The sequence below is a fragment of the Pithys albifrons genome, chromosome 20 (assembly GCF_047495875.1).
Source record: "Pithys albifrons albifrons isolate INPA30051 chromosome 20, PitAlb_v1, whole genome shotgun sequence".
In the NCBI taxonomy this organism is placed as follows: domain Eukaryota; kingdom Metazoa; phylum Chordata; class Aves; order Passeriformes; family Thamnophilidae; genus Pithys; species Pithys albifrons.
Window position 1 is genome coordinate 9,082,177 of NC_092477.1, and position 26,262 is coordinate 9,108,438.

The window sequence follows — 26,262 nt, forward strand, 5'->3', positions numbered from 1 at the left end:
TTAAACAAAAAGGAATCTTAATGGAAGAGTGATAAGGCTGCCCTACAAACACCCAGCTCTTTGTTAAGTATTTCCCATCCTGACCACCTTTACACACCTCAGTTGATGTTCATTTCTTTCCTCTCCACGACATCTCACACTGCCAGGCAGAGATAACCTGAGGTTGATCCAAAGCCTATCTGGGATGTTCCTGAAAACCCTCAGAGGGAACAGTGGAGTGGAACAAGCTGAAGAATCCTGTGTGTGGCATTCCAGCTGTGCTGTGCCACTCACTTTGACACGGGATTCCCACAGATCTGAGAGAGAGATCAAGACTTCCAGGTGATTTTTTTTAGGGCTGTATCATTAGTTAAGTCTGACAGAAATTTTGTAAGACTGAGAGTAGCTCAGGGAAATTATAGCTCATCATTTTAACAGCCCTGAAAGAATGAGGGTAGTAGCTCAAAGAATGAACAACAGCCTGTCACTAGACTGGAGGATGCTGTGAGATTTCAAAGCCAAAAGTATGTTCCACAGCTATTTTCAGGGTGAAGCACATTCCATATTGTACACAGTAAATAGCCTTTATTTTTTCCTCTAGTAATCAAGATTTGTAACTATTTTCAGGGCTTGATGTTTTTGTTCAACTCAAAGGTATTTTACAAATCATGTTTTTCAGCAAACCATTTTCTTTCAGTTCCTGCTCAACTTGGTTACTTGGGGTCTGTGTTCAGAAAACATCTATGTGTGGAATATAATTTACACTCTGGTCCCTACAGATCACCTGAAGGAAGGTAATAATAAACTAATGGCTTTGGTAAAACAGGAATCTGAGAGTTTTACTCCAACTGTGCAGGTCTCTCTTGGAGGTCAAGACTCATCCAGATGGTCCCTATTTAATGGCACCGAAATGTTGCTGCATTTCCACAGGTAGAGCTGAAAGAAACGTGTTCCCTTATACAGCAAAGATACTTTTCAATTGTGACATAAAGGCAACAATTTCCTTTCTAAGCCAACTTTTCCCATTAAATTTCAGCTTCTCCTGTCAATATCCTGTTAAGACAGCACTTGGTTTTTTCATATTTTGCCTGAAGGATATATGCCAGCTCGTCCTTGATGTAGAAAATTTTAATTCAAATCAATACATGTACAAGGTCACTTTAAAATTCAATTAATATGAATGAAAAAATATGCCCCACAGTTCTGTGAGCTGAAAATGGAACAGTTGCAAGTTAAATACTTCTGTAGCTTCTGTTTTGGGCTGTGTAATAACAATGTACTTCCAATTTCCTTTTAACTAAAGTATACTAAATTCAGGCAGTGAAGTTATTCAGAAATCCCCTGCTTCCTAAAATGGAAACCTCCAGAAGAAGGTAGGACAGGCAGCTGATTGGAATCTGCAATATCGTGCAGCTTTTCTGACAAAGATATATAAAATAAAAATCTTCTTGAAATATCCCAGTTTTAAAAATATTTTGCCTATCACCAAGATAAATCTCAAGGAGCATCTGACAGACACAGAATGCCAAGAAAGGGGGAAGGGGAAACAGAATAATCAGGGAGAGTGACTTTGATAATTTCTTTTGAGACTGCTAAAAAAGTTCCCATTTAACATCACTTACAACCAGAAAAGAAATAAGTACCTTTGCAGGGAAGTCAGAACCAGGGTCCAAATGATTTTACCAAATGAAAAGGATGGAAATTAATTTACCAAGGCAGAACTTGGCCTGGAGGAGACAGATTGAAATCCCCCCATTTCATTTTGCCTCCTCATTGAAACCAACAGCAAAGTGAAAAGCCCTTTTATGAACAATTCAAACAAGGCATTAACAAATGTTCTTCCTTTCAATTTATTTAAGTTTGAGCTCAGGAAAATCCATGCTGACAACACCAGGCTCCACCACTTGGCAAAGAATTCCCAAAGCTGCAGATCCCCCCCAGCATTCCAGGGAATGTGCTGCTGGTTGGAGCTGCAGATGCTCTGCAATGCAGAGCTGGGAGACAGAAAACATTATTTTCGGTTAACTTGGGCACCTCCCTGCTTCTATAAAAAGGAGCACAAGTTGGTGTGAGGGTTTTTATTCACCTCAGAAATCAGGCAACACCCAGGCAGAGGCGTATCCAAGCTCCAGATTCCCAGCAAAAGGCCAGACACCTGTTCCCTGCCACGGAACCAGCCAGAAGCTCAGCCTCCCACTTGCAGATCTTTCTTACTAATGAGTACAATGCATGGAAGTCGTATTTATATATGCTGAAAAATAAGGTTTTGTATTAAAAATAAAGTTAAAAAACCCCCAAACATCCAGACTTTCAACTAGTTCTTTTTTCCCCATGGTTTTTTATGGCTCATCTGCTGCTGGTGTGAAGGCTGAGCTTTCCCTCACACACTCATTATTCTTTAATGATGCCTATTTGTAAATAGCAAGATAAGATGCAATTAAGCCATTAGAGTCTAAATAAACAAACATACTAATTAGGTTCTTTACAAGCATTTCTTTTTTTATGCAAAGGCTGGAATTTACCTTTCATTAGTCTAACCTAATTGCAATAGTGCCTGATAAAAAGTCAACATAAATGAAGGACTTTAAATGATTCCCCCATATTAAGGATGAGCTGGAGCTCTTCTCCCTTGGTAACATTCCACATTCCCTTAATAAGGCAAAAATCCTGGCACAGGATGTTGTTCAAAGGGTCCAGAACACATTTGGCAGTGGTCAGTCACACCTGGGGAAAGGTCACACGAGTCCAACTTCACTCCAAGAGATGAAAACTTTTTTTTCCACTCTAAATTCCAGCACACAGGAATTTCCCAGGCATGGAAACCACGTCTGATCTTGCACAATACAAATCTCTGGGAATATCAACACACACTTCTGGGCTTTAGGCACAGTAACCCTGTGGAGGGAGCAAAGCTGAGGACATTTCTCACAGGTCTTTCTACTTTTTTCTCCTCTTGCTCCCTCTCCCATCAAAAGATTCTTCCTCATTCATATCTTAGACAGGCAGAGAGTAAGTCACAATTTACTTGCAAACCCCTGCTCATGTTCTTTGTTAATTCAAGACATTCCTGCCCTGCAGATGTCACCTCAAATGCTGCTTTTAATGCTCTTTCAAGGCTGGTTCTCCATCTTAAGGCACAAACTGTGGAGCCACTGCAGTCCCAGGTCCCTCTCTGAGCTCAGCAGTGATTCCTGCAGCTCACACAAGATCCTTGAACATCCCTGAGTTCCACCAAAGCCCAAGCTGATGTCTCCAAGGCAGTAAATCCCTACATGAATATTCATCCTAAGGGACTAAAAACTGGGTGTCTAAGCCACCCAATGTGACCATCAGATCCAGATCCCTTCCATGAACCTGCCTGTTTATCCAGTGCCCACAGAGTGTTGGTGTCCTGACACCCCAAAGGGGAGAAATCACAGAATCCCAGACTCTTCTGAGTTGGGAGGGATCCACAAGGATCATCAAGTCCAACTCTTAAGTCAGTGGCCCACAGAGGGGATTGAACCCATGACCTTGGCATTATCTCAACCAGGTTTTAACCAACTGAGCTGATCTCAGATTCACGCTGACACTGCAGAGGTTTTGGGAGAAAAGAGCATTATTATTTTGTTATTTTGGAAACAAAAGCATTGAATTGTTTCCAATCAATACAATATCAATACTGGTCAATACTTTGCAAATCCCCCCAGTCCTTCCCAGCTCTCCAACATCTGGGTCTCTTGCACAGAAATCAGTTTTGGTGCCTTTCTTAATGGGGAAATAATGAATTTCAGAATCCATGTTCCCAGCAAAAAGAATGATTTTCTGTAAAACACTGATAAACAAAAATGAGACACAAGGAATTATTCAGTGAACAGATGTCTGGCCTATTTGCAATTAATACAACCCACTGCCATACAATCAGACTGCTTAAAATGCTGGGAACAAGATCTGAAAGTTCAAATGCAAATGTGTCTGGTTTCATGGAGAATGAATAAAACTGTATAAAAACCTGGTTTGTATTTTTATATGAGAGATTTTTAATAGATAGAGGCAGCAGCATGAATTTATAAAAATTCATTTAGAATCAAAAATTTTTAAGACAACCTGAAAAGAAGAAATTATGATTTCTGCCACAAGTTTGGCAGAAACAATTGAGTTTTTCAGACTGGAAGTTACTTATACATATCATTACACTTTAGAAACAGAAATTGCAGGAAACAGACCAATTATCTGCAAAAGTATTTACCCAGTTTGTAACTTCTGTAGCAGTTCTTTACAAATACTGGGGATACAAAGAATTTAAAATAAAGTAATTCCCAGATGTAGGCAGGAAAATAAGTTTTTACTCCTAAGCAGGACTAGCTGGGTACAGGATGCCAAGAAAGTCACATTTATCAGCTGGAAAAGTAGGGCTCAATTTTACTGTTCAGTAAAATATTTCTGATATTAATGAGTTATTTCACACAAAAAAACATTCTTCATTTTGGTTATGGAAACAAGGGGTGTGAAACAATGATAAAAGAGTTTGATGGTGTGATTACTATGCTAGAAAAAACAGTATGTACCTAGGAATACTACTAATTATTTTTTAAAAAGCAATAATCAAGGTATTTTTTATTAATTAAAATCATTTAATGTTTTACCATCCCAGATGAGGTTTATCCATTTAAAATTTCTGGCATTTGACCAACAAAATCTCACAAAAACCTTACAGATCCCACAGTCTCCTCTGCTGCTGCTGGATATTAATTTTGCAGAAGACACTTATTAAAGCTGATATAATTCCATGTTTAGTCTATTTTATACATAGTGCGATTAAAAGATTAATTGAGAAATCACAGCTGAAGGTTGGGATGAAGCAGCACCTTGAAGCACCACAATGAAGTGCCTTTAAAACCAGTGAGGATTTCACACAGCTCAGAAAGGTTTCCATTATTTATGTGTTTGGCCTGTGTAGCACAAATCCAGACTAATGAGGTGCAATTGCTGTGTATAAATCTAAAGCATAAACCAGCTCCTGATTGTCTGGAGGAGCAACAACCTCGCAGGGCTGGGAGGGAGCTGCTTTTCAGGACACACCACTGTGATCTCAGGAATAAGTTTGTTTTATTTTCTGCTCCGAGCTGTGCCCTGGGCAGGGCAGCCCCGAGGGTTCCTCGCCAGGAGTTGGACCAACAGCTTCCCATGGCTGATAATTATTATGGAATTAGAACTGAAGGGTTGGAAGAGGCCTCTGGAGATGCTCCAGTCCAACCCCCCTGGAGCAGGTGACACAGGGATGTGTCCAGGTGGGCTTGGAATGTCTCTGGAGAGGGAGACTCCACACCCTCCCTGTGCAGCTGTTCCAGTGCTCCATGGAAAGAAGTTCTTGCTCATGTCACAGAATCCCAGACTATTCTGAGTTGGAAGGGACCCACAAAGATCATCGAGTCCAACTCTTAATGGCCCACACAGGGGATTGAACCCATGACCTTGGCGTTATTACAGCCAAGTTTTAACCAACTGAGCCAATCTCAGGGTCTGCTGAGACCATAACAGTGACACTAAACCATAATAGTGACACTAAACCATAACAGTGACACATCTTGTGTTTTAGTTTATGGCCCTCACTCCTCATCCTGTGGCTGGGCACTGCTGGGAAGAGCCTGGCACCATCCTCCTGGCACCCACCTTTGAGGTGTTTATATGCATTAATGAGATCCCCCTCAGCCTTCTCCTCTCCACACTCCCCAGGCCCAGCTCCCTCAGCCTCTCCCCACCTGGGGGATGTTCCACACCCCTCAGCATCTTCATGGCCTTCACTGGACCCTCTCCAGTGTTTTTCCTGAAGAGAAAGACATCCCCTTGAAACGCCAGAAGAATGTGAACAATGCAAGTCCCGCCCCTACAGCAAAGGACATGAACTGATTTCCATGTGCACAAGCTCTGCCAGGGGGAAATTGAAGTTGGAGAGCAGAAAAAAATGCTTTACACAGAGAGTGCTCAGGCATTGAAATGGGCTGCCCAGAGAGGGGGTGGATTCCCCATCCCTGGAGGTTTTTAAAGTGAGCTTGGCCGTGGCACTGAGTGCCATGATCTGGTAAAGGGACTGGAGTTGGACCAAGGGTTGGACTTGATGATCTCGGAGGTCTTTTCAAACCCAATTGATTCTGTGATTCTATGAAGTTGTAGAGCCTGGGGCTGGAATTTGCTTTTTCCTAAAGATGATTTGTTTGGCAAAGGCCCTTCTGAAGCTTCAAAGAGTCCCAGAGCCATTCCCTTCCCCTTCTTCCACATGTCCTTCCAATCATATCACATTTTTAAGGTATGGGCAGTGCTTACCAGTGCATTTGAAGATGAACACATATTCTTTTTTCTGGTAGGTGGAATGATTGTGTTTAAAGATGGTATGAATCACAGAATCATAGAACTGATTGGGTTGGAAAAGACCTCCGAGATCATCAAGCCCAATCCTTGGTCCAACTCCAGTCCCTTTACCAGATCATGGCACTCAGTGCCACGGCCAAGCTCAGTTTAAAAACCTCCAGGGATGGGGAATCCACCCCCTCTCTGGGCAGCCCATTCCAATGCCTGAGCACTCTCTCTGCAAAGAATTTTTTTCTGATCTCCAACTTCAATTTCCCCTGGCAGAGCTTGAGCCCATCGTGCCCCCTTGTGTCAGACCTTTGTGTGAAGGACCTTCCTAAGCAATGGCAGGTATGATATGAACAGTCCAGGGATGAAAATGGCTGAGATAACACAGTTAGTTAATTAACTCTGGGCAAACAGGACGGCTGTGAAGTATTTTTGCATAAAATGAGCATTATCTGAACACTTGGGTGCTGTGTTAAACCACAAGGAAGCGGCTCCAGATGCAACTTGGGCCAAGTTCAGAGCGAGAAATCAGAAGTGGTGCAGAAACCTCCCTCCTTGAGGGGGAGGTGCTCTCACACTGCCCATCCTGCAGCACCTTTCCCTCAAGGATCTGTGCCTGGAAACAGCAAAGCTTTTGGAGCAGTCAGGGCCAGATGGAAAGTGCCATATTGGCAACATCAACTGAGACAGATGGGGAAGAGGGAAAACCTGCCTAAAAGAAAAAATGATAAACCCATCACACGATCACATGCAAAAATACTTTAAAAACAATCTTTTTGATCTCTGATCCAAGGAAAATATGCACAGCACTGGTTCAACATGGGGCTGCAGCCTTGTAGCAACAAAAATGGCCTTGATTTAGAGAGCCACTGCCACATGGAATTCACTCCATTACTGCTGCTGGGAAAAGGGGCTCCTTTACAGTTACTCCTTAGTCAATCCAAGATGATTTGCCTCATTTCCTAATTATGCCTGAATCTTGAACAGCATCATCTATTTCCTGGGCTCAAAGAGCCATCAGAAGTCCAAGGCACTTCCACATGCAAAGAGGGGGGTCTGAGAGATGGAAAGGGTTTCAAAGCAAAGAAGCAAAACCAGACATTTCTCTACAGCAGAATAGATAAATATAAAGTCAGCTTAAGAAGAAATGCAAAAACTTCCATGACTTAGAGCTTCTTAAGGCTGCACTGATGAATTCCATTCTTTTCTGGAATATATTGTTCCACTTGGTGAATCCAACAATTGCAGATTAAATGTTTTAATGCCAGCTGTTTATTTTAACCTCTGCCTCAAGTTAATCTCTTGTGAATTTGGGGCTGTTCAAAGGAAGTTAATAACAAGATGTTAGACAGTTGATTCATTAAAACAAAACACAATTAAAAAAAATTAAAATTAAAATTAATCACAGCAATACTTATTGTAGAGAAATTATCAGAACGTTAGAAAAATGCAGGCAAAAATCTAACCATAGGAGTGTTTTAAAGTCAATAAACTCACAATATAAAATCAAAGGCACAGTCCTAATACTGACTTATATTGACTCATCAGTTTTGTTTTGAAAAAATATCTGATTTTCAGATCCATTTCTTTGGGACCAGAACCATACTGACATGTACACTGTGCCCAAGCCTTTTGTAACAGTCTGTGTGAGAAGGGAAAAAATAAGAGAAAGTGCCATGAGAAATGTGAGATGGAAAAGAGCAAACTGGCCTCAGTTCTTCATCTGTGCAAATGGTGTATTTTCTTTAAATTTTTAAGATTTTTTTCTTTTTTTATTTTCTGAATTTCTTTAATATTTGGCAAAATATGTGACTTCTAGAAGAAAAGCAGCATCCCCTTGCCACACTACAGACTCCACCTCACGTTGCTGTCTTGGAGGAAGAGCTTTAAAGGCACAACAGCTGCCTGTGGAGATGGAAGTGCACAATGGGCTCCTCTGGAATGAAATCTTGCTTGGTCAGGCAGAAATAAGTGGAATGTATTGGACTTGTTTATCTGTAATCCAGCCTTTACTGCTCATTTAGTTCAAAAGCAAATTCTTAACTTCATCATATAACAGAAACTTACTGACCCAAGAACAATGTGAACAAATTTCAATCATATTGGTTTCCTTCTTTTCTTCCTCACAACACTCTCTTCCTTCTCAATTATCATAATTAAGAACCACTCACTGCCAAGTCTGCTGAAAACCACAGTGCATATCTGAGTTTGTGCTCATATTTCTACAATCACATTTAACAATAATAGATCTTTCATTTCAAAGGGAAATTCTTTTTATTACCCATTTGCCTGAGAGCAACAAAGATGCTGCACTGCTGTGACAAATGACCAACATGTTTCTAAAAAAAGAGAAATTATCTTTAATAACCTGCATTTTAGGGACCTGATTCAATGTGCTAAGGAAATTTAACTCGAGGGATTCAGTGACCCAACTCACCAGCAGCATTGCAGAGGTTCCATTGGGCCGGGAGAGCTGGATGGACATTTCAGGGAACATCCTGTCAATGCGATTGATCACATCGTCAACGTACCTGCCAACCAAAGCACAACAGCAGCTTCAGCACAGCCTCAGGTTATCACTCCTTCCTCCCAGACTCAATCATCACTCCTTAACAATGCACTTCCCTGAATTAACTCTGCATATTCCTAAGAAACACACACAAGTATGATTCAAAAAGTCACCGAGAAAAGGAAACAAACCAAAGCCCTCTGCAAGTTGTTTTGCAAATTAATTGTGCTGATTTTAAAAACAGGCATTCCCTTCATTTTAAGTCCAAATCTGTCAGTCTCAAACTCCTGCCACTGTGTGTCTGTACCTTCTCCTCAGGGGGGTCAAAGGACACATGATCACAATGACTCTTCCATCATAGGAATTCAGAGGCTGTCACGTCCTTACTCTCTCTTTGATAAACTCAACTGATAGAGGTTTTATCAGAGTCTTCAGACTATTCTTCGGGGTGCTTTTTTTCCCAAATCTTTCTAATTTATTTCATGCACTGGTGACTCTGAAATTGCCTGGTACATTCCAGGAGTTTCTCTGGAGTGATCAAACACAAAGGTAAAACCACATCCTTCCTGCAGGCCAAGGTGAGCTGGCACAGTTGTCTCGTTCCCTGGGACCAAATTAAGAGCTGACATCAATTAACACTGAAAACAGCCTGACACAGACCTTGCTTCCCAGGACATGTCACCCCACCCTATGGGCAAGCCTCACATCCTTCAGCCACTCCTCTGGACACACTGAAATCCAAATTTTTGCCTTAGCAGAGTCTGTATTATCCATGCACTGACCTGTCCTCGGGTGCTATTTTTGGTTCTCCTGAAGCAGAAGGGAGGAGTTATCACAGAAACACAGAATGGTCTGGGTTGGAAGGGACCTTAAAGCTCATCTTGTTCCAACCCCCTGCCCTGGGCAAGGACACTTTCCACTAGATCAGGCTGCTCAAGATGCATCTACAAACTCTGCAACTCGACCACAGCCATGAATGAATTCACCTATAAAACTGTTTTCATGCTAACCCACATATGAGCTCTGAAAAAGAAAATACTTTGGAAAAATTGGTTGCCTGAAATAGATTAACAGTAAAACTAAAAAATCTAATTATTTCCCTTTAATCTGCTTAAATAAAGGAAAAAAATGTTGAATTCTTGCTCTTCAAAGTCATTCAGTTCTAACGTTAGTGCTAAAACCCCCTGAGCAACGATGAGGTGATGTGCTCCAATTGCTGCTTTGCAAAGCAAAGGATTAAAATAACCAGAAAAAAAATAAAATCAAATCAGGAAAGCTACACTTACACAGCTGGTAAAGTCAGCCCACTTTTAAAAGTAAGAAAAGAATGAGTTATGACAATTTTACATAAAACCCTTAATCCATGCTCCTCCTTGTGCACAACAAAGTTCCCCCAGTCACTGCAGTGACTCATTAACACTTGCTGCTGATGAGCAGAGCCAAAACATCCCCAAGCCAAGAACTTCCCCAGCACTGGGAAGGAGGAGGCACAGGAGACTCTGCTCCAGGATGAGTAAGATACACATCGAGGGCACACACCCAACCATCTGAAATGTTACTGAACCCCAGACTTGTTTTATACAGAGTTTAAACCATTTCATAATGCAATTACTCCAGGCTCTACAAATAAATGAGACCCTGAGATTGGCTCAGTTGGTTAAAACTTGGTTGTAATAATGCCAAGGTCATGGGTTCAATCCCCTATGTGGGCCATTGACTCAAGAGTTGGACTCGATGATCCTTGTGGGTCCCTCCCAACTCAGAACAGTCTGGGATTCTGTGACTCTCTTGCTGGTGGGGACAGAGCTGAGTGACTGTGAATCAGCAAGGACAGGCTGTGCTTCCCCATGGCACACCTTAAGCTTTCCAGTTCTCCCAAGCTTTGGGCAGTAAGGAGTTAAAAACAAACAAAACACGAAGTTGCATAAAATGAGACACTGACACAGTGCATTAAGGAAGGAAAATTCAAGTGATTTCTAATCATGTGAACAACAGTTGGACTCGGGCAGTTTAATCTGCTTAACATCCTTTGGAAAATCCCAGCAGACATGAACCTTCAGCCTCTGAAAATGGGATCCAGCCTGGGTGGAGACAATCAATTCTTCAGTGTCTTTCCTAGGTATGATTATTTTTAAAATATAAAACTAGTCTTGATCATGAGGCTTAAAACCTGAGCCAAACCCAACTGTCACCTTGTGCCACCTGAGCAGTGTAAGGCAGAACAAGGAATTCACAGGGAATTCCGAATTTAAATGAAATTACACATCCAGCAAATCAGAAATCCTCTCATTTGTATTAATCAGCTTCTGAAACCACTTATAGGTGAGTTACTATGACTTTTTGGCTTTAGAAGCCTGTTATTTTTGTACCACTTTTCACAGATCAGCTGACAAAAAAAGAAAATTAAAATAATGAGCTCAAAGAAATACGAACCTCTACTTTGGCAACTCTATCAGGACCATCCACACTGGGAGTATTTTCCTTCTCATTCAGTGGGATCTCAAAAGAAAATCCAAAAAAATCTCAAAAAAAATCCAAACCCATAGGACAAAAGCCCATGATATAGGTAGCATTTGCCTTTTTTCAAGCAGACATAGGGCTTTCCTAAGCACTCATCAGAACAGAAGGATTCTTCAAAGATAGATGTGTAATTACTAAATTAGCCTGACTAAATGATGGCCTCAAATATAAAATGACAAACAACCCAATGCAAGGCAAAATTCTCCTATAGATGTGCCCTTCAGAGAGGACATCTGGTAAAACATCTTGCAAAGGGATGGATACGATAAATCAGAAGCAGCAAAGTAATGTAAAAGTGTAACTGGTGATGAGTTCAGAGAAAACTGAGGCCCACATGATGAAGACAAGATAAAGTGCACTCCTGAGGCTGTCTGGAAAGAGGGTCAGAGAAAAAGCTGCTGTCTGGAACTTATTTTACAGAAGTGAGACAAGTTAATTTAGTGCCAAAATAAGCAGAGTCACAATTTACACATCTCTGTCCAGTTTTAGCTCAAAAATATGATAGTTCCTATTTATGTTACAGAACCTCCTGCCCAGTCTCAGAGAAGCAAAGCACTTCAGGATGGAGCAAAGTCTAATTTTACTTTGCCAGTAAGCACTTGCAACTGGTGACGTCCTTTCCACATCTCAGCTTTCTCCTACACACAAAGGACGCCGCTTGGAAGGAGCGTTTACAAACCCAGAAGGAATAAAGCAGAGCAGGAAGAGTGAATGGAAATAAATTTGCTCAAACATTTGGCCTATTTTCATCTTGAGAAAAAGAAATGCACAGAATTCTCGGAATTAGACACAAGCTGAAATTTTATGTCCTAGAACAGGCATTATTCTGCCCACAAAGGGCTGAGGGGTGTCTAGACAAACTCCCTCCCCATCCCTTCTGTGATGCAAAGGGTGTTCAGAGATCATACCCAGTAACTCCTGTGTTACAGCACAGCATCTAAACTCTTCATAGACAGAAGTTAATATTCTTCTAGGCCTCCAAAGGCAATACATTAAAACCTTCTCATTGCAAGACCCAAAATTAGTCCCATTGTATTAAAAAAAAACTTCCAGGAACTTCATCAACACCTGTGTCCAGTGCAGATCCCTGTGCACTTCCTAATTCTGATCCCTGTGCACGTCCTAATCCAGATCCATGTGCACTCCTAATTCTGATCCCTCTGCACTTCCTAATTCTGATCCCTGTGCACATCCTAATCCAGATCCATGTGCACTCCTAATTCTGATCCCTGTGCACTTCCTAATTCTGATCCAAGTGCATCTCCTAATTCTGATCCCTGTGCACTTCCTAATTCTGATCCCTGTGCATCTCCTAATTCTGATCCATGTGAATTTCCTAATTCTGATCCCTGTGCATCTCCTAATCCAGATCCCTGTGAATCCCAGTCAGAAAAGCACAATGGACTTGACCAATAGGACTCCCCATCACCAAATCATACCAAGTACCAAAGGCCTCTCACCAGTGTAATTTTCCTGGTCAGAGGGAAGATTTTTAAAGCAGCTTTAAGAGAATTTGTACCAACTTCCCTCTCCCTTTTTTCCTCTTTTTTTCTTTCCTTCACGACACAGATTCGTGATTTTTATAGGGGTATAACAATTGTATTTTAGACAGAAAATCTTTACTTAGAAATATGCTAATAGTGTCATTCAGGGTTTTACATCTGAGCCAGCCAGGGTGATCAGACCTGCTATCAGATGCTCTCCAAGGCTGTCAGTACCATAAATCAGTATTTCCATTTTAATGCAAAACAGTACTTTTTTTCTACAAATATGCTGCATTAATCCTGCAAAAGTCAGAACAAAACAATTTACTTCATGAACATTAGAAATTACTACGATTAATTCAAAATATTACACTCCAAATGAAGTCTTGTTATGAACATGTACAAAAATCAACACTAGAATGAAGTAATAGAGTTATTTGTTGAAAAATCTGTCATTTTCCCAGTAAGCCCATCCATAAATCCTTTAGTCCCCATTAGAGGAACACTGTCTGGAAGAGACAGAAGGCCTCTTTGAAGCCAGTTAGAAAACACTGTTTAGAAGGGCCCAATTATCTATGCAAAACACTCACTGAGAAGTTTCATGCTAAAACATCAGGTTGACAACGTAGAAATAATTCAGGAACCATTTCTGTAGATAAATGGCCTTGTACTATCACTTTGATTCACATAAAGGCCCCCCAAAAGACAGTAATACAGAAAAGTAATTCATTATAAATGCCTTTCAGTTCCACACTGGACAGATGGCTCCGCTCCCTAATGTGACCTCTCTTATTTTATTTTTTATTTTTGCTGGATTAGATCCAGCAGTCCAGTGTTAGTGTGATGTTTCACAGCTTAGACAAGACTTAAATAGCATTTATCCCACAGTGTTGCACTTGCATGCTGTTCATTTTTTCCACTCAACACAACAATTTCAAGAATTGGAAATACAGGTATTAATAATGATTTTCCAAGGGGGTCTTTTGGAAGAAAGAAAACTTTGCTAAATCTTGGGAGACAGAAAAAGGAATACCTGTAATATGAAAAAGGGTGAACTTTCCTCTACACTCAGTGGAAAACACCACATGAAAAGAAACTCTACAATTCTGTTGAATTGGGATTTATCATATTCTGGAGAGCAAGAGGGGAAACTCTCACTTACCAGCACAGTATTTACTTGCTCCCAGACTCCTTTTTTTTTCTTTTGGCTTTCAGTTCCTCTTTTCAACCCAGCTAATAATCTCTTTTCCCATGTGTGGTAATTCAGAGGCACAGGCTGGTAAAGGCATCAGGACACACAACCTGCCTGCACTTCCAAGACTCAATATATAACTTAAAGCTTTTAGCAGCAGCAGGATTTAAAATATTATAAAGAGACTTCATAGTTTTCAGGCAACCTGATTAGAGCAATAGTGTATTTTAACACATACAAGGTAATCACAGTTCTAGTGTGATTTATTCATCACGGAATTAAAGTTTTAATTTGATTCAGCTACCTGCTAGGCAAGTCTCTGCAGGTAGCGAATTCGAGTTGATGGAAGGCTTTTCAGAAGCATCAATTAGCAATAGTTATTAAAACAGTGACCTCTGCCAGCTTTGGTGAGATGACACTTCCTGCTTGGGTAGGCAATGACGAGCGTGAAAAGAAATTCAACACCGTTCACGCTGCGAAAGCGCCTTCAAACCTCAAGCCTAAATTAGACAGCTGGCACAGTCCCTGACACCTGTACAGCAATCCTGGGAGCCTCTGCCTCCTTCCACAAATTCCACAGGTTTTCTTAGAGTTTATTTTATTATTGGTAAATCAGGCTCTTGCTTTTTAGTTCTGTAGAACCTCCATAAAAACGCTCATGTTTCCTGGCTCTGGTACTAAAATTGATTGCTTTGAGCAACTTCTCCTCCAGCTGTTTCCCTGTCAGGCTGTTTTCTCTTCTTGTCCTTTCTGAACAAACTGCTTCAGCAGTTTCCTCTCTCTTCTCACCCAAATTCCCAAGTTTCACTTCGTGGAAGACTCCAGCCAGGCTCCTCCTGTTGCTTCTTTCCTCTTCTCATCTGCACATTAATTTGGTCTCTGCTGCTCCTTCAATGCCTCTGTTCCCATTGTAAAATCTTTATTCATGATACTTTAAAAAGGAAGAATGTTCTTTCTTTCAAATAACTTCCTGACTTCCAACTACCATGAGGTGAACTGAGGGCAGGAGTAAATCTGAGCCTCTAGAGTTGTACACAGTTCTGCAGTCTTGGAGCTAAACCATCACATGAGCAGAGGGAGTTCCAGCACTGGAGTATCTTTGTAATATGAATGCAGAGGTGTGGAAAGAAGTGAGCCAGAATGTGTGGACTGCAAGGAATTAGTTTGCTAAGACACCTTGAACAAAGGTCCCAAGGAACAGGTTTGCAGATTCCCCAACTCCCCTCTGCCCTGCAGAGGAAAAGGAAGACAACACCCATTTAAAAGCACTGAAAGATCCAACTCCAAACCTGAGAAGGGGCTGATTTCCATCGATTCTTACAAATCTACTTATCTTCAACTTTGCTATGGATGTTATTTTGGTCATAGAGGAATTTTGCTTTATTATTGATGGGATGCAAAGGATTAAGTTCTGTGCCTAAATAGTCTAGCAGTGTTTACATATAAACACAGGGTGGTCTGCTGCACAAGCATATGCACACAGAGCTGTACCAAACACTCACCATCTGCACTCCTCACTCACAAGAGGCCAACCCTGGTACAGCACTTAAGGATTCATATGAGGTCGTTTGGACAGTTCTCCAAAAGCCAGGACAGGGTGTTTAAGGGTTGGGTTTACAAAGACATTTGGAAACCTGAGGCTGTGATTCAACAATTTTCAGCCTTCAGCACCACTAATGGCAGAAGGCACTGACACATCCCCTCCTGCATGTTCAGCCCCCTCAGCTGTGCTGTGCTGGAGCTCACAACCAAGTACTAGTTTAAATCTAAACCAGTTTCATGACTCAACTGCCTGTGTGTCAGCACAATTCCTGCTGGGACCACAGGCCAGGAATACAGTACACTGGGGTCCTTCTAATACAACAATAAAATATTGGTTTATGGTAAAATGTGTTACTTAAAGGGTGTTGTTTACACAGGAAACACAATCCTGAATCCCTCAGTGCTACCGTGAGCCCACTGCTAAGAGACATAAACCAGCCAGGAATGTGCTCCAGGGTGTGAGCTGGCAGTGGTCCCGCTGGATGTTCCTGGAATGCAAACCTGCTGCAGGATCAGTCACTCTCTGGACATCTACACACTTAGATTAATGTGAACACCTCTGTAACACACTCTGAAAACACATGTCAGTGCCTATTTTGCTTTTTGAGACAGAGCAAAAAGACATCTGTTCACAGCACTGAATTCCAGTGCACCACCCTGAAAAGCATAACTTTAATAAGGAAAACTTTAAGGTACAAACAGAGACCTTGCAGTCCAATTCCCAGAGCTATTTTGTTATAGTATTGAAATAGTTTTCTTTGTACTTATGTGGAATGCTCTTCAAAATGCCTTTAATTCATCACAGCAATAATCATGAGAGGAATATGGATATTAGAATGTGTGAAAACTGGTTAACAAAACAAGCATGAATCTGCTTTACAGTCATCACCAGGATCCTGCCTGAGCCTGCACTACTCTGTGCTTTGTGGCAAACATTAACTCCTTTATACATACTTTGAGAGGAAAACCAGCCCTCCCATAACAAAGCAGCATCAGTGGTAAAATAATTTCAGAACCAATACTTCACAGCACATATGCATTGTTTATATTTCCGCTTCTTCACCAAACTGGATGTTGCTTCACAGCCCCACAATAAATGCTAACAACAGTCATTTGCAGGGGCTTGGATAAGAATCAGGATTATTATATCAGTGTTTATCCACAAGATGGTTCTTGAATTACTCCTGACTCAGAATCACAGAATCAACTGGGTTGGAAGAGACCTCTGGGATCATCAAGTCCAACACTTACCAAGCAATCTGTGCCCCACATGTCAGCCCAAATGTGCACATGCACATCCATGTTTCCATGTGCCAAAATTCCCCAGGAGTTGTCCCACATGGTGTTTCTGAACTGGGTAATGCCCACCCTTCTCCACCACCTGTGGCTCAGCAGTTCGCCTGAGGCTGCTGGGTCTGCACTGTGGGGTAAAACCACCTGTCCTGCATTGCTGGTGAGCCCTGAGCAAGGCAGAGGGGACTGAGCTGTGACTTGGTGATGCTCAGGGAACACCAGACAGTGCTGTGACAAAGGCCTCGGAATGAGGCACCAAGTCCAGCCCTGCCACTGGAAGATTCAGTGGGCTGGGCTGGTTTTTAGCCCACCTGCCCAGCCAGATTCCCAAAGGAAGTGAATGGGGCTCTCTGCCACCTGGGAAAGGTCCCAGAGTGTGGTCTGATGGGATCCTGGCACTGTGCATTACTCCACACTGACAGTCCCAAGTTCAGCCTCCTCAAGCCAGAATTCAGTATTTGATAACGTGCTATTTTCAGCTCTGCTATTGAAGAATTACTGCAATAGCAAAGCCCTCTCACTTACTTTCTTTGTGCTTTATTTCTCCCTCAGCAGAGCAGAAATTACAGTCCTTACCTCCTTTTATGAACAGCAACAGATGATGCATGATACCTATTGTTTATTCTATACCTAGGAAAAGCAGCAAGATTTTACCTTTGGGTGGAGAGACTGATGAACAGGAAACACAGGGTGTTGTGTCCAGTTAGACCTTTTTATACACTGTATTTGACCATATGACAGGCACTGCTGGAAGAAGAGATCTCAGCAAGCACTTCTGTTAGACACATCAAATCCCAGAATTTAATGAAGGCATCACAAATTCCAGAGGATGGGAGGAGGGAGGTTTAAGGGTATAATCCCCTGGAGAACAAATAACATATCAAAACAGGAGGGCAGAGCAGACATTTCATACACAGGACTGAAACACACAGAACAAAGAAGTAAAGACTCAAATTTTAGCCCTCATCAATAGGCTTCAGTCACTCAAAGAGCATCCAATTAATATTTGCTAAAATTATGAACTGTGCTAAAAACAAGCAGGTCCTAATAGCACTAGGATACTTGATATCAGCCTTTAAGGACCCTTAAGATCAATTTGCTATTCTGTAATTAAGAGGGAAGTAAAAGTGAAGAAACAAGCAGAAAAGATGACATACAAACCATCACTTGCACAGCCTCTTACAGCAGCTTTTACCAAATACCCATTTCAACTTCTGTGATCACCCACTTTAAATTTCCTTGAGGGAATTTCATAATTAGTCCTGATTTTTAGCTCTTCACAATTAAACTCTGACCAAGTATTTCGATGTGCCTGTGATACTGCACAGATAAAAACTGATCTTAAAACTTAAGAGGTTTATCAAAAGACTCCTTCAAGGTCATCTTTACACTCCAGTACAAAAACTGGAGATAACAAGCACAATTAGGCATTTATAAACTCAAGACTCTCCCACTACAAACATCAAGGAGAGAGAAGCCCTTCAAAACATTATTTTCTGAAAAATACATTTTCATCACTTCTTCCTCCAATATGACAAGCTGTTCCTTGGGTTGGAAGTTTTTACAGGGCTTATGGAAATTAATTGCGTGGCTTCCGCTGAAAGTCACCGTGGGGGAGGAGGGCGAATTCCCGGAGGAAATTCTCGGAATAAAACTTTCTCTTTAAATAAGAGAGTGGGCTAAAGGGAAGGGTTTATCATGGCAGTCACTCCTGGGCTTGCTGAACACAGTCCAGACCCCGTGGCAAAGCCACTGCAGGAATTCTCTGCACCTTTTCGGCCATTTCCCCTCTCATTTGTTACCTCCCCTTGCACAAGGATCACACATGGAGATCACACAAGGCTTTATGTTCACTGTGGCATTCCAAGTGCTGCAGCCTCGGTGTTCCCTGTGTTCCTCCCCTGCACCCAACAGGCAGAGCTGGGGCTAAAATCCTTCCTGGGGCTGAGGCCTGGACTGAAGCCAAGGACCACTGCAGGCAAATGCAGAAGTTCAGAAGTGTAGTCATTATTTTTCCCCTAAAAAATAAAACAAAATCTGCATTTATGGCAAATGTATCTAAATCAGAATAACCCCTTTAGAACCACCATGTCTGCTGCTATCAGGGGGAAATGTTCAGCCTATTAAAAAATAATATGATTCTGTTTATATAGTATGCAAAAAGTGCCCAAGTGAAACCCAAGGAGTGAAGATCTCCTTAGGTAAATACAAACATGATTATTAGCACTGCCTAGCTGGGTTCTTAGTGATGTTTCCCTAATTCTGAGCATCCACTTCATGAATATTGAGCTCAGAAGTTGTAAAAAGCAAATTCCTTCATGAGATGTCAAGGTGATTATTCAAGGTAAAGAAATTCCAAATTGTCGGTTAATTTCTAATAGTGAAAAAAAAAAAAAAGGACAGTCTTGAGTGGCATGAAATAACCCACCTGTACCTGGGCCTGTTGTTGGTCACAAGCCAGAACTGAGACTCTGCCAAACAACATCTCAAAGTGCTGCTGCAGACGGGCCAGGAGGAGATTTCTTGCAGAGCCTGAGGACACCACCAGCCTGACCACCCTCCCCTGATCCGTGGCTGGGGTGTCTGGCCTGTCTGTCAATGCCAGTGGCTCCCAGCAGGGACTGCTTTATTATTCCAAAAAGATGCTCCAGTAACAGAGGGTCAGCCCTGAACCACTGCCGTGAGAAGATTTAATTAAGAGTTTTACACTGACTACAGACATTCCCTGCACACACAAAAGATTTTAAATACAGAGATAAATGAGAGTGTATTTTAAGGCAAGGTTATTTTTGTGTTCTTTTTGTTTTAAACTTAGTGTTTATATTTTTCCTTTTCTTGAGATGGCTCTTTACATTACCCAGTCACACTGCCCAAGCATAAAAGTTTCTTGTGAAAAAGAGTTGAGTAATTTTTTGATTAAACCCAGCAAATCTGCTGAACTGTTCCACCCCATACAGAGCTTCATCTTTTCCTGGGAAAAGGTCTGATGATAAGCATAAGAACACCCCAACCATGCTGAACTAAAACCAACAAAACAACCCAAATTTGCTTCATCACCAAGTAAAAGCTGCAGAGTAGTTTGCTATCAAACATATGTACAATATATACCAATGTAATACTGTAATAAGGTGTTTTAATTAAAATATACTGGATAAAGAGAACAGGGCTCAGGTATATTAATACACACAGCTGCAAACTATCTGTATTAGCAGACAGAACGTTCATTAAGAGTAAAATTATATCAAAGATCTTTCCAAAAGCCACCAGAGGAAAGCTGAAGTCAACCATGAGGGCCAGGGCTATTAGAGCTGTTTCAGTCATTAGGAAACCATTATCTCAAATTCATGCTGCTACCAGGATACAGGTTCACCCAGTAACATGACAGCAAATTACATGATTAATTAGCTCCCACACAGCTCAACCAGTTGAAACTGATGCCCTACAGAAATAGATGAAATATTACTAAATGGCACCTCTTGCCTCAAAAGCCTGTCCTGCAGTTCCACTTCCAAACATCAGTGGATTTCCAGGGGTTTGAGGGGAGCTCTCCACCCACACACACTTTGCATTCACTACTCACAGCACTGACACTGACACACATTTCTGTATCTGATTTTTCTTTCACCACTGAATTATTTCACTTTTTGCCTAATTGCAATCATCAGGTTTCCCATGGATCCAAAACCCAAAGTTACACTTAAATTCATCTCATGTCAGATCAACTCTTAAGAGCCCTTCAGAGGCGTTTTTAAAAAGGAGGCAAAATATTTGCCATTGGTTGCATTGTGTAACTATCTGGCAAAAGACACAAACATTGAACAACATCTCTGGAAAAGAAGCACAAAGATGGGAAAGATGAAAGTTTGAGAACAAATGTAGTTGGAATTACATCCACCACTGGGAGCTTCACTGCTGCACCCAGTGAGGAGTCACAGACTCACAGACTATTCTGAGCTGGAAGGGACCCACAAGGATCATCGAGTCCAACTCTTAAGTCAATGGCCCACACAGGGGATTGAAAAGGCAGCAGCAGCAAAAGACAAAGTATGGGCAAACAAACAAAGGGCTCATTTTACTCTTTTCAAAGGCTTTAAAAAAAACCCCAAACAAACAAACTCCTAAAACAGGAGTTTAAATACCTGTGTGTACAAACACTTCCCAGGATCAGAGGGCAGTGCCCCCTGACTCAGGGCTCAGTGCTCACTCAGAGCTGGAATCTCTCAGTGAATCTTCTCCCTCACACTGGGGAGATGGACATGAACTACTTGTTTAGGATTTGAAAGCAAAGGGAGTCAAAACTATGGACAGACCTTATGTGAGAGGAGAAAAACCTCTTTCTTGAAATTTGCCAACCAACCAACCAGAGAAGGAAACAGGTAAGGAAATACTTGAAACAACCTGAAAACTAAGGACCATCCAACACTCAGGTTCTCTCTGTACTTTCTTCACACCTGCGTTTTAAGATGTGTGGAGAATTTCAGCAGAAAATATTCAAGAGATTTGCACAATGCAGACCTTTAAGAGCCAGGACATGCTGACACTTTAACAAAGCAATTAATGCAAAAGCAAACTGTGGTTCACATGCATAAGAGCTTTTTGGTGGAGGATGATGCCTAAGACACAAAGAATTAAGGGTTTAAATACACAGCAGCACAGAGACAGATGATTCAATCATGGCACTGCAGAGAGGCAAAAGCACAGAGCAGCAGAGAAAGAAGGATATTACAACACTCAGGCTTCAATATCAGAATCTCTAACCCTGTCACTGACTTAATAAAACACAGAGGGAAAGCAGCAATTGTGGAACAACAAAAAGGAATTAGTAGCAGCAGATAATATTTTAGTTGTGCTAGCAAAAATTATAATTGATTTTCTGTCCATGGTGTTAGAGTTGCTATCTTTGCACCAGAAATAAATTCTCATTTAAAAAGCGTAATCACATGTTAAAATAGTTCTACCTGGCATTTCCTGTCCTCAAGCTCATTTTACACACAGCACACAAGAGCCACCACTGCTCTGGCATCTCAAGAAATCCATTTCACTTCCTTAGGAATAGCCAAGATTAGACAGCATTAGATTTGCTTATCATCTATTATGCTGTAAAACCACGTTGCTGAAGGAGGAACCTTTTGTCTGAATGAAGAGCAACTTTCAGAGCAGAAAAGATCATGGAAGTATCAACATATAAACTGCTTTTAAGCCAAATTTTCAATTTAAACACACAACTATTATTTTAAATGCCAAGCACTCCTTTCAGTGAACTCATCTGCTTTTCACTGAGGGTTTTTAAGCTGCTACAATCTACATTATCACTTAGTGTGGTTTCTTCAAAAATATCTGTTTGCTACTTCCACCAGCCACTCCCCCTCAAACCCTCCTTCCCAAGGGTCCACCTCTGCTCTCCAGAAGGGTTTTCAGGAGAGCTGCCTGCACAAGAAGCACCAACTGCACCTCTAGGACTGCTCTGGTGGCAGCTACAAACACAGCCTTCCCTTCCATCCCTGGAGGTCTCAGGATTCACCTGGGCAGGGTCTCAGGTCATCTGACTGAGCTGTGACAAAAGATCATCTCTGAGGACCTGCCCAGCTCCTTCCAAGTCAATCTCCAAGTAAGAGGATTCAGAGCTGAGAGGCTGGAGCAGCCACTGCCATAGCACACTTTTCCATCAACAATTACTTGACTAGGAAATAAAAAGAGCAGGAGGAGGGAGAGTTTGGCTGAGGTGGCACCTGAGGAATAAACACACAGGAGAACAGCTGAAGGGGTGACAACTACAGAGCCTGTTCACTGTGCTCTATGGACACACCACACTCAGTAACTGGAACACCAAACTAGTGATTACCAAGCAGGAATTATGTCATAAACTTTCAAATTTATGGGTTACCTGCTGACAATACACTCAGTGACACCCACCTTATCAGTCTTATACCTCCTTAACCTAAATTTAAAATTGAACCATAAAAAGAAATTAAAAAGCAATAAATGTTTGAACTTAAGTATTATTTGTAATAAAGGTGGAGTACTGTTAGATATGACTATGACTCTTGAAGCTGAGTCTGCCATGTGGCTGATTAGCCCCAAATTTAGATCCAAGTTTGATTTCTTTCAGTCCTTCACAAAAGGCTCTTTTTAAGACCTGTCTACAAGGCTCATAAAGATTTGTCATGAGCAAAAGCATCATCTTTGCTGAGCAACTGTCAAAATGCAAAAGCCAAAATGAAAGAAGGTTCTGCATGTGAAATAGGCAAGTAGAAAAGCCTGGGATTTGGCTTCAGGGGAGCTCAGTTTTACAGTGCTATTTTGGACAGGGATATTAAATTCTGACTTAAAATACATCAAAACAGTAGGGTATTTTTTACCATTTGATTTTAACACCAAACACTGACAACAATCAGCAAAAGAGCCCAACAGTTTCGAGACTGCAGAAGTTTAGGGAGCTCAGCACAGACTGACAGGCTCCAGCCAGGCTTGGTGTGTAATTATTTCATGTGCTGCACTTTGTCTTCCATCACTGAAATGAACACCTAAAGGCAGGAACACAAAGGATCCAGGATCATCCATCACCACTCATTTATCAGAGCAAACCTGACAGGGGATACCAAGAGCTTCCTATTAGGCCTTGCAAGGAGGAATTATCTGGTCATTCATTCCTCCCAACGTGGCACTCCCAGACTCTGGATTTTGTGAAAAATTAACTGCTCTTGAACAACTGACAATAAAAGACAAAAATCCAGACTCTTCCCCTGGATGAAAGCACCTGCCTTATGGTTCTGCCTTCTCCTATCTCTTCTCTTATTCCAGCTTTGTACCAATATCCCTCCAGTCACTCTCAGTTCTCCTGCAGTTTCCAGATGATGAAATTCACACTGGTACATGGGGAAACTGAGGCACAGAACAACCCAACAGAACAGTAATTTGCTCTGCAAGAACTTATTTTGGAGTCTCTGTATCTTTAAGTGCTTTCAAACACACGGGGTGCAGAATGAAAAGGCTGAACACTATCCCACAATCAATGTGAGGGAGAGAATCAAAGTATTACAGGCAATAATGGAGCATAACAATCATACACAGAGTGCAATCTTTACTTCATTTCATTCCAGGCAAAAGGTTAAGTAAGTGATTCACTACTTTATCTCTGTGCCAAACACTTTCTTTCCCAAACCACTATTTGTAAGAACAATCTTGAGCAACACAAAAGAATAAATTCAATTTCAATGCAAAAATTTCCACATGGAGACGCTTCTGGTTGCTAAAATTAGAGAGGGCTTACTACAGGATTCCCCTGGCCATGACTCACAGACAATAAAGAGAGTGCAAGCAGCCACAGAAAAAGTCAAAACCAAGTCTGCCAATGTTAACAAGGTCCTCCCTGTGCAGTGTTTTATTTCCTGTGTTACCCAGGCAAAGAGTCAGTTAAATAAACTAATAATCAAATTAGCGTATCTATGTCCAATTAGAAATGTGCATCACACTATTAATACACTTGTTTTCAAAGTAACCTCCACATTCTGCTGAGTAACATCCCTGAAATGGAAAGGGTGGTGTTATTCTACTGTAGGTAAAACCTACAGAGCAAAGAGAAAATGCTCTGAACAATTAAACCACTGGGAATGGAAATAACAGCAGAGCAGCATCTGCAAAGGGGAGAAAAACGAGTCACTTCACCCTGTGAAACTTCTAATGGTGCCATTTCCTTTATTTTTCCCACTGGCAATTGGGAAAATGGGACTAGTAAAGTAAGTGTACCAAAATACTTCAAATCATTGCAAATTAAGATTTTATTTAGAGGAGAAAACTGTGAAGGCATCAGCTGGAATTTGCTACCCAAGCTTTTTTCATTTAACCCATCCATGGGGCTCCTTGTAAACACATGAATACCCAGAGAATGCCCTAAAGTGAAATTAAAAAGTAATAACAGTTATTTTTAACATCAGGTAAAGAAAGCAGAGCAAAGCAGCTCTACTCTGTATTTTTTGTAGTTAGAAAGGGCATTTAGGTGTCCCCTCAGACCCCATCCTGCAGTTCATCACTTGGAAAAAGTTTCCCCTTTGTAGAGTTGCTGTTGAAACTACAGGGGACTTAAATTGCTTTTATTTCCAGGTATGACTTGCACTTTGAGATCTTTTCACTGTGAGACACACCCAGAGCTTCCTCCTCCTCAGTGGTTCACATTTGAAATCACTTTTATCCCCCTCACTGTGCAGCTCTTTAGTTTTCCTCTCAAACAACCAAAGGTTGCTCGGAATCATGTAGAGCTAAAGAAATAAACTCATTAATAAATACATTCACAATAAGTTCACATCACATTATACAGTGTGATTATACAATAAATCTGTGCTGCCTAAGCCACCAAAATATGAAGATCTTCTCCTTTCACCTTATTCCAGCTCTGCTCTTCCTGCTCCTCATCTCTGACAAGGGAATACACAACCAGTGCAGATGGAAATGCTGTATTGCATCTCTGAATTTGGCAAGTAGCAGTTTTAATTTATTCCTTTCAGATTGATTGTCTGCTGCAGCAAAGCAGCTTTGAATCCCCACCCCCCTAACAGGAAAGCTAAAAACAAAAAAGGGGGGGTTAAAGTAATCATGCTATAAAATCACAGCTTTAGCAAAAGCTTTGATATCATTATTAGGTTCATACAAATTTCCTCTCATCTAACTTGTTCTTCACTGTCTTAATTAGTTCAACCACTTGTAGTTTGTGTTCTTTATTTTTTTAATTTTTTTTTACACAGAAACAAGCAGTTAAACTAGTATTTGCAGTCTTTAATTACACATTAAAATCTTCATCCTTAACTTTCTTTTTTACTGAAAGTACAGGGATTCCCTACAGTGCAATATTAATGTTCTGCTCTAAATGCTGCAAGGGCATCTCCTAATAGTTGGGACTGTGGAACAACTTTTAATTAATTGCCACCTTTTAATGGCACAGTTTCACACAAACATTACCTTTAAGGCAAACATACATCAAAGAGTCACAAATTTGTTCTTTCACAACAGAGTTGCAGTTCCCCAGTAACACTAAACTCTGCTCTGGATCTGTGCATGTTCTGGAAAATGAACATGCAGGTCCAGGCTGGTACCTGGCCCAGAGTTCCTAAAAAAATTCAGCTTTTTAACTTCCCAGCTATGGGAGTGGACCAGCTGATCTTCCCCCAAGTAGATTGGAATGATTTCCTTCCTTCCAACCCAAACCAGTCAGTGATTTTCCAGTGCATATTTCAGTAATTAACTGTGGATAAAGCAACATCCAAGATCCTTGTCTGTTGTATTGTATGGATAGAAATTATTCTAATGCTAATGAATATCATAAGGAACATTTAGTTTTAATCAAAGTATTTCCTTTGGACAATCTTGTTGATCAATGCCTGCTGGTTTTCTGTAATTACTTTGCAAGGAAATAT

The 26,262-nt window shown here is 41.1% G+C and overlaps 1 protein-coding gene across 1 annotated transcript in view; it reads right to left on the minus strand.

Moving 5' to 3' along the window:
* MED27 (mediator complex subunit 27) overlaps nucleotides 1-26,262 on the minus strand; it is an 88,005-nt gene that overhangs the window by 18,240 nt on the left and 43,503 nt on the right. Inside the window, exon 4 of the mRNA XM_071574226.1 lies at nucleotides 8,753-8,846. Coding sequence (XP_071430327.1) covers nucleotides 8,753-8,846 — 94 coding nt within the window. The remainder of the gene's footprint in view (nucleotides 1-8,752; nucleotides 8,847-26,262) is intronic.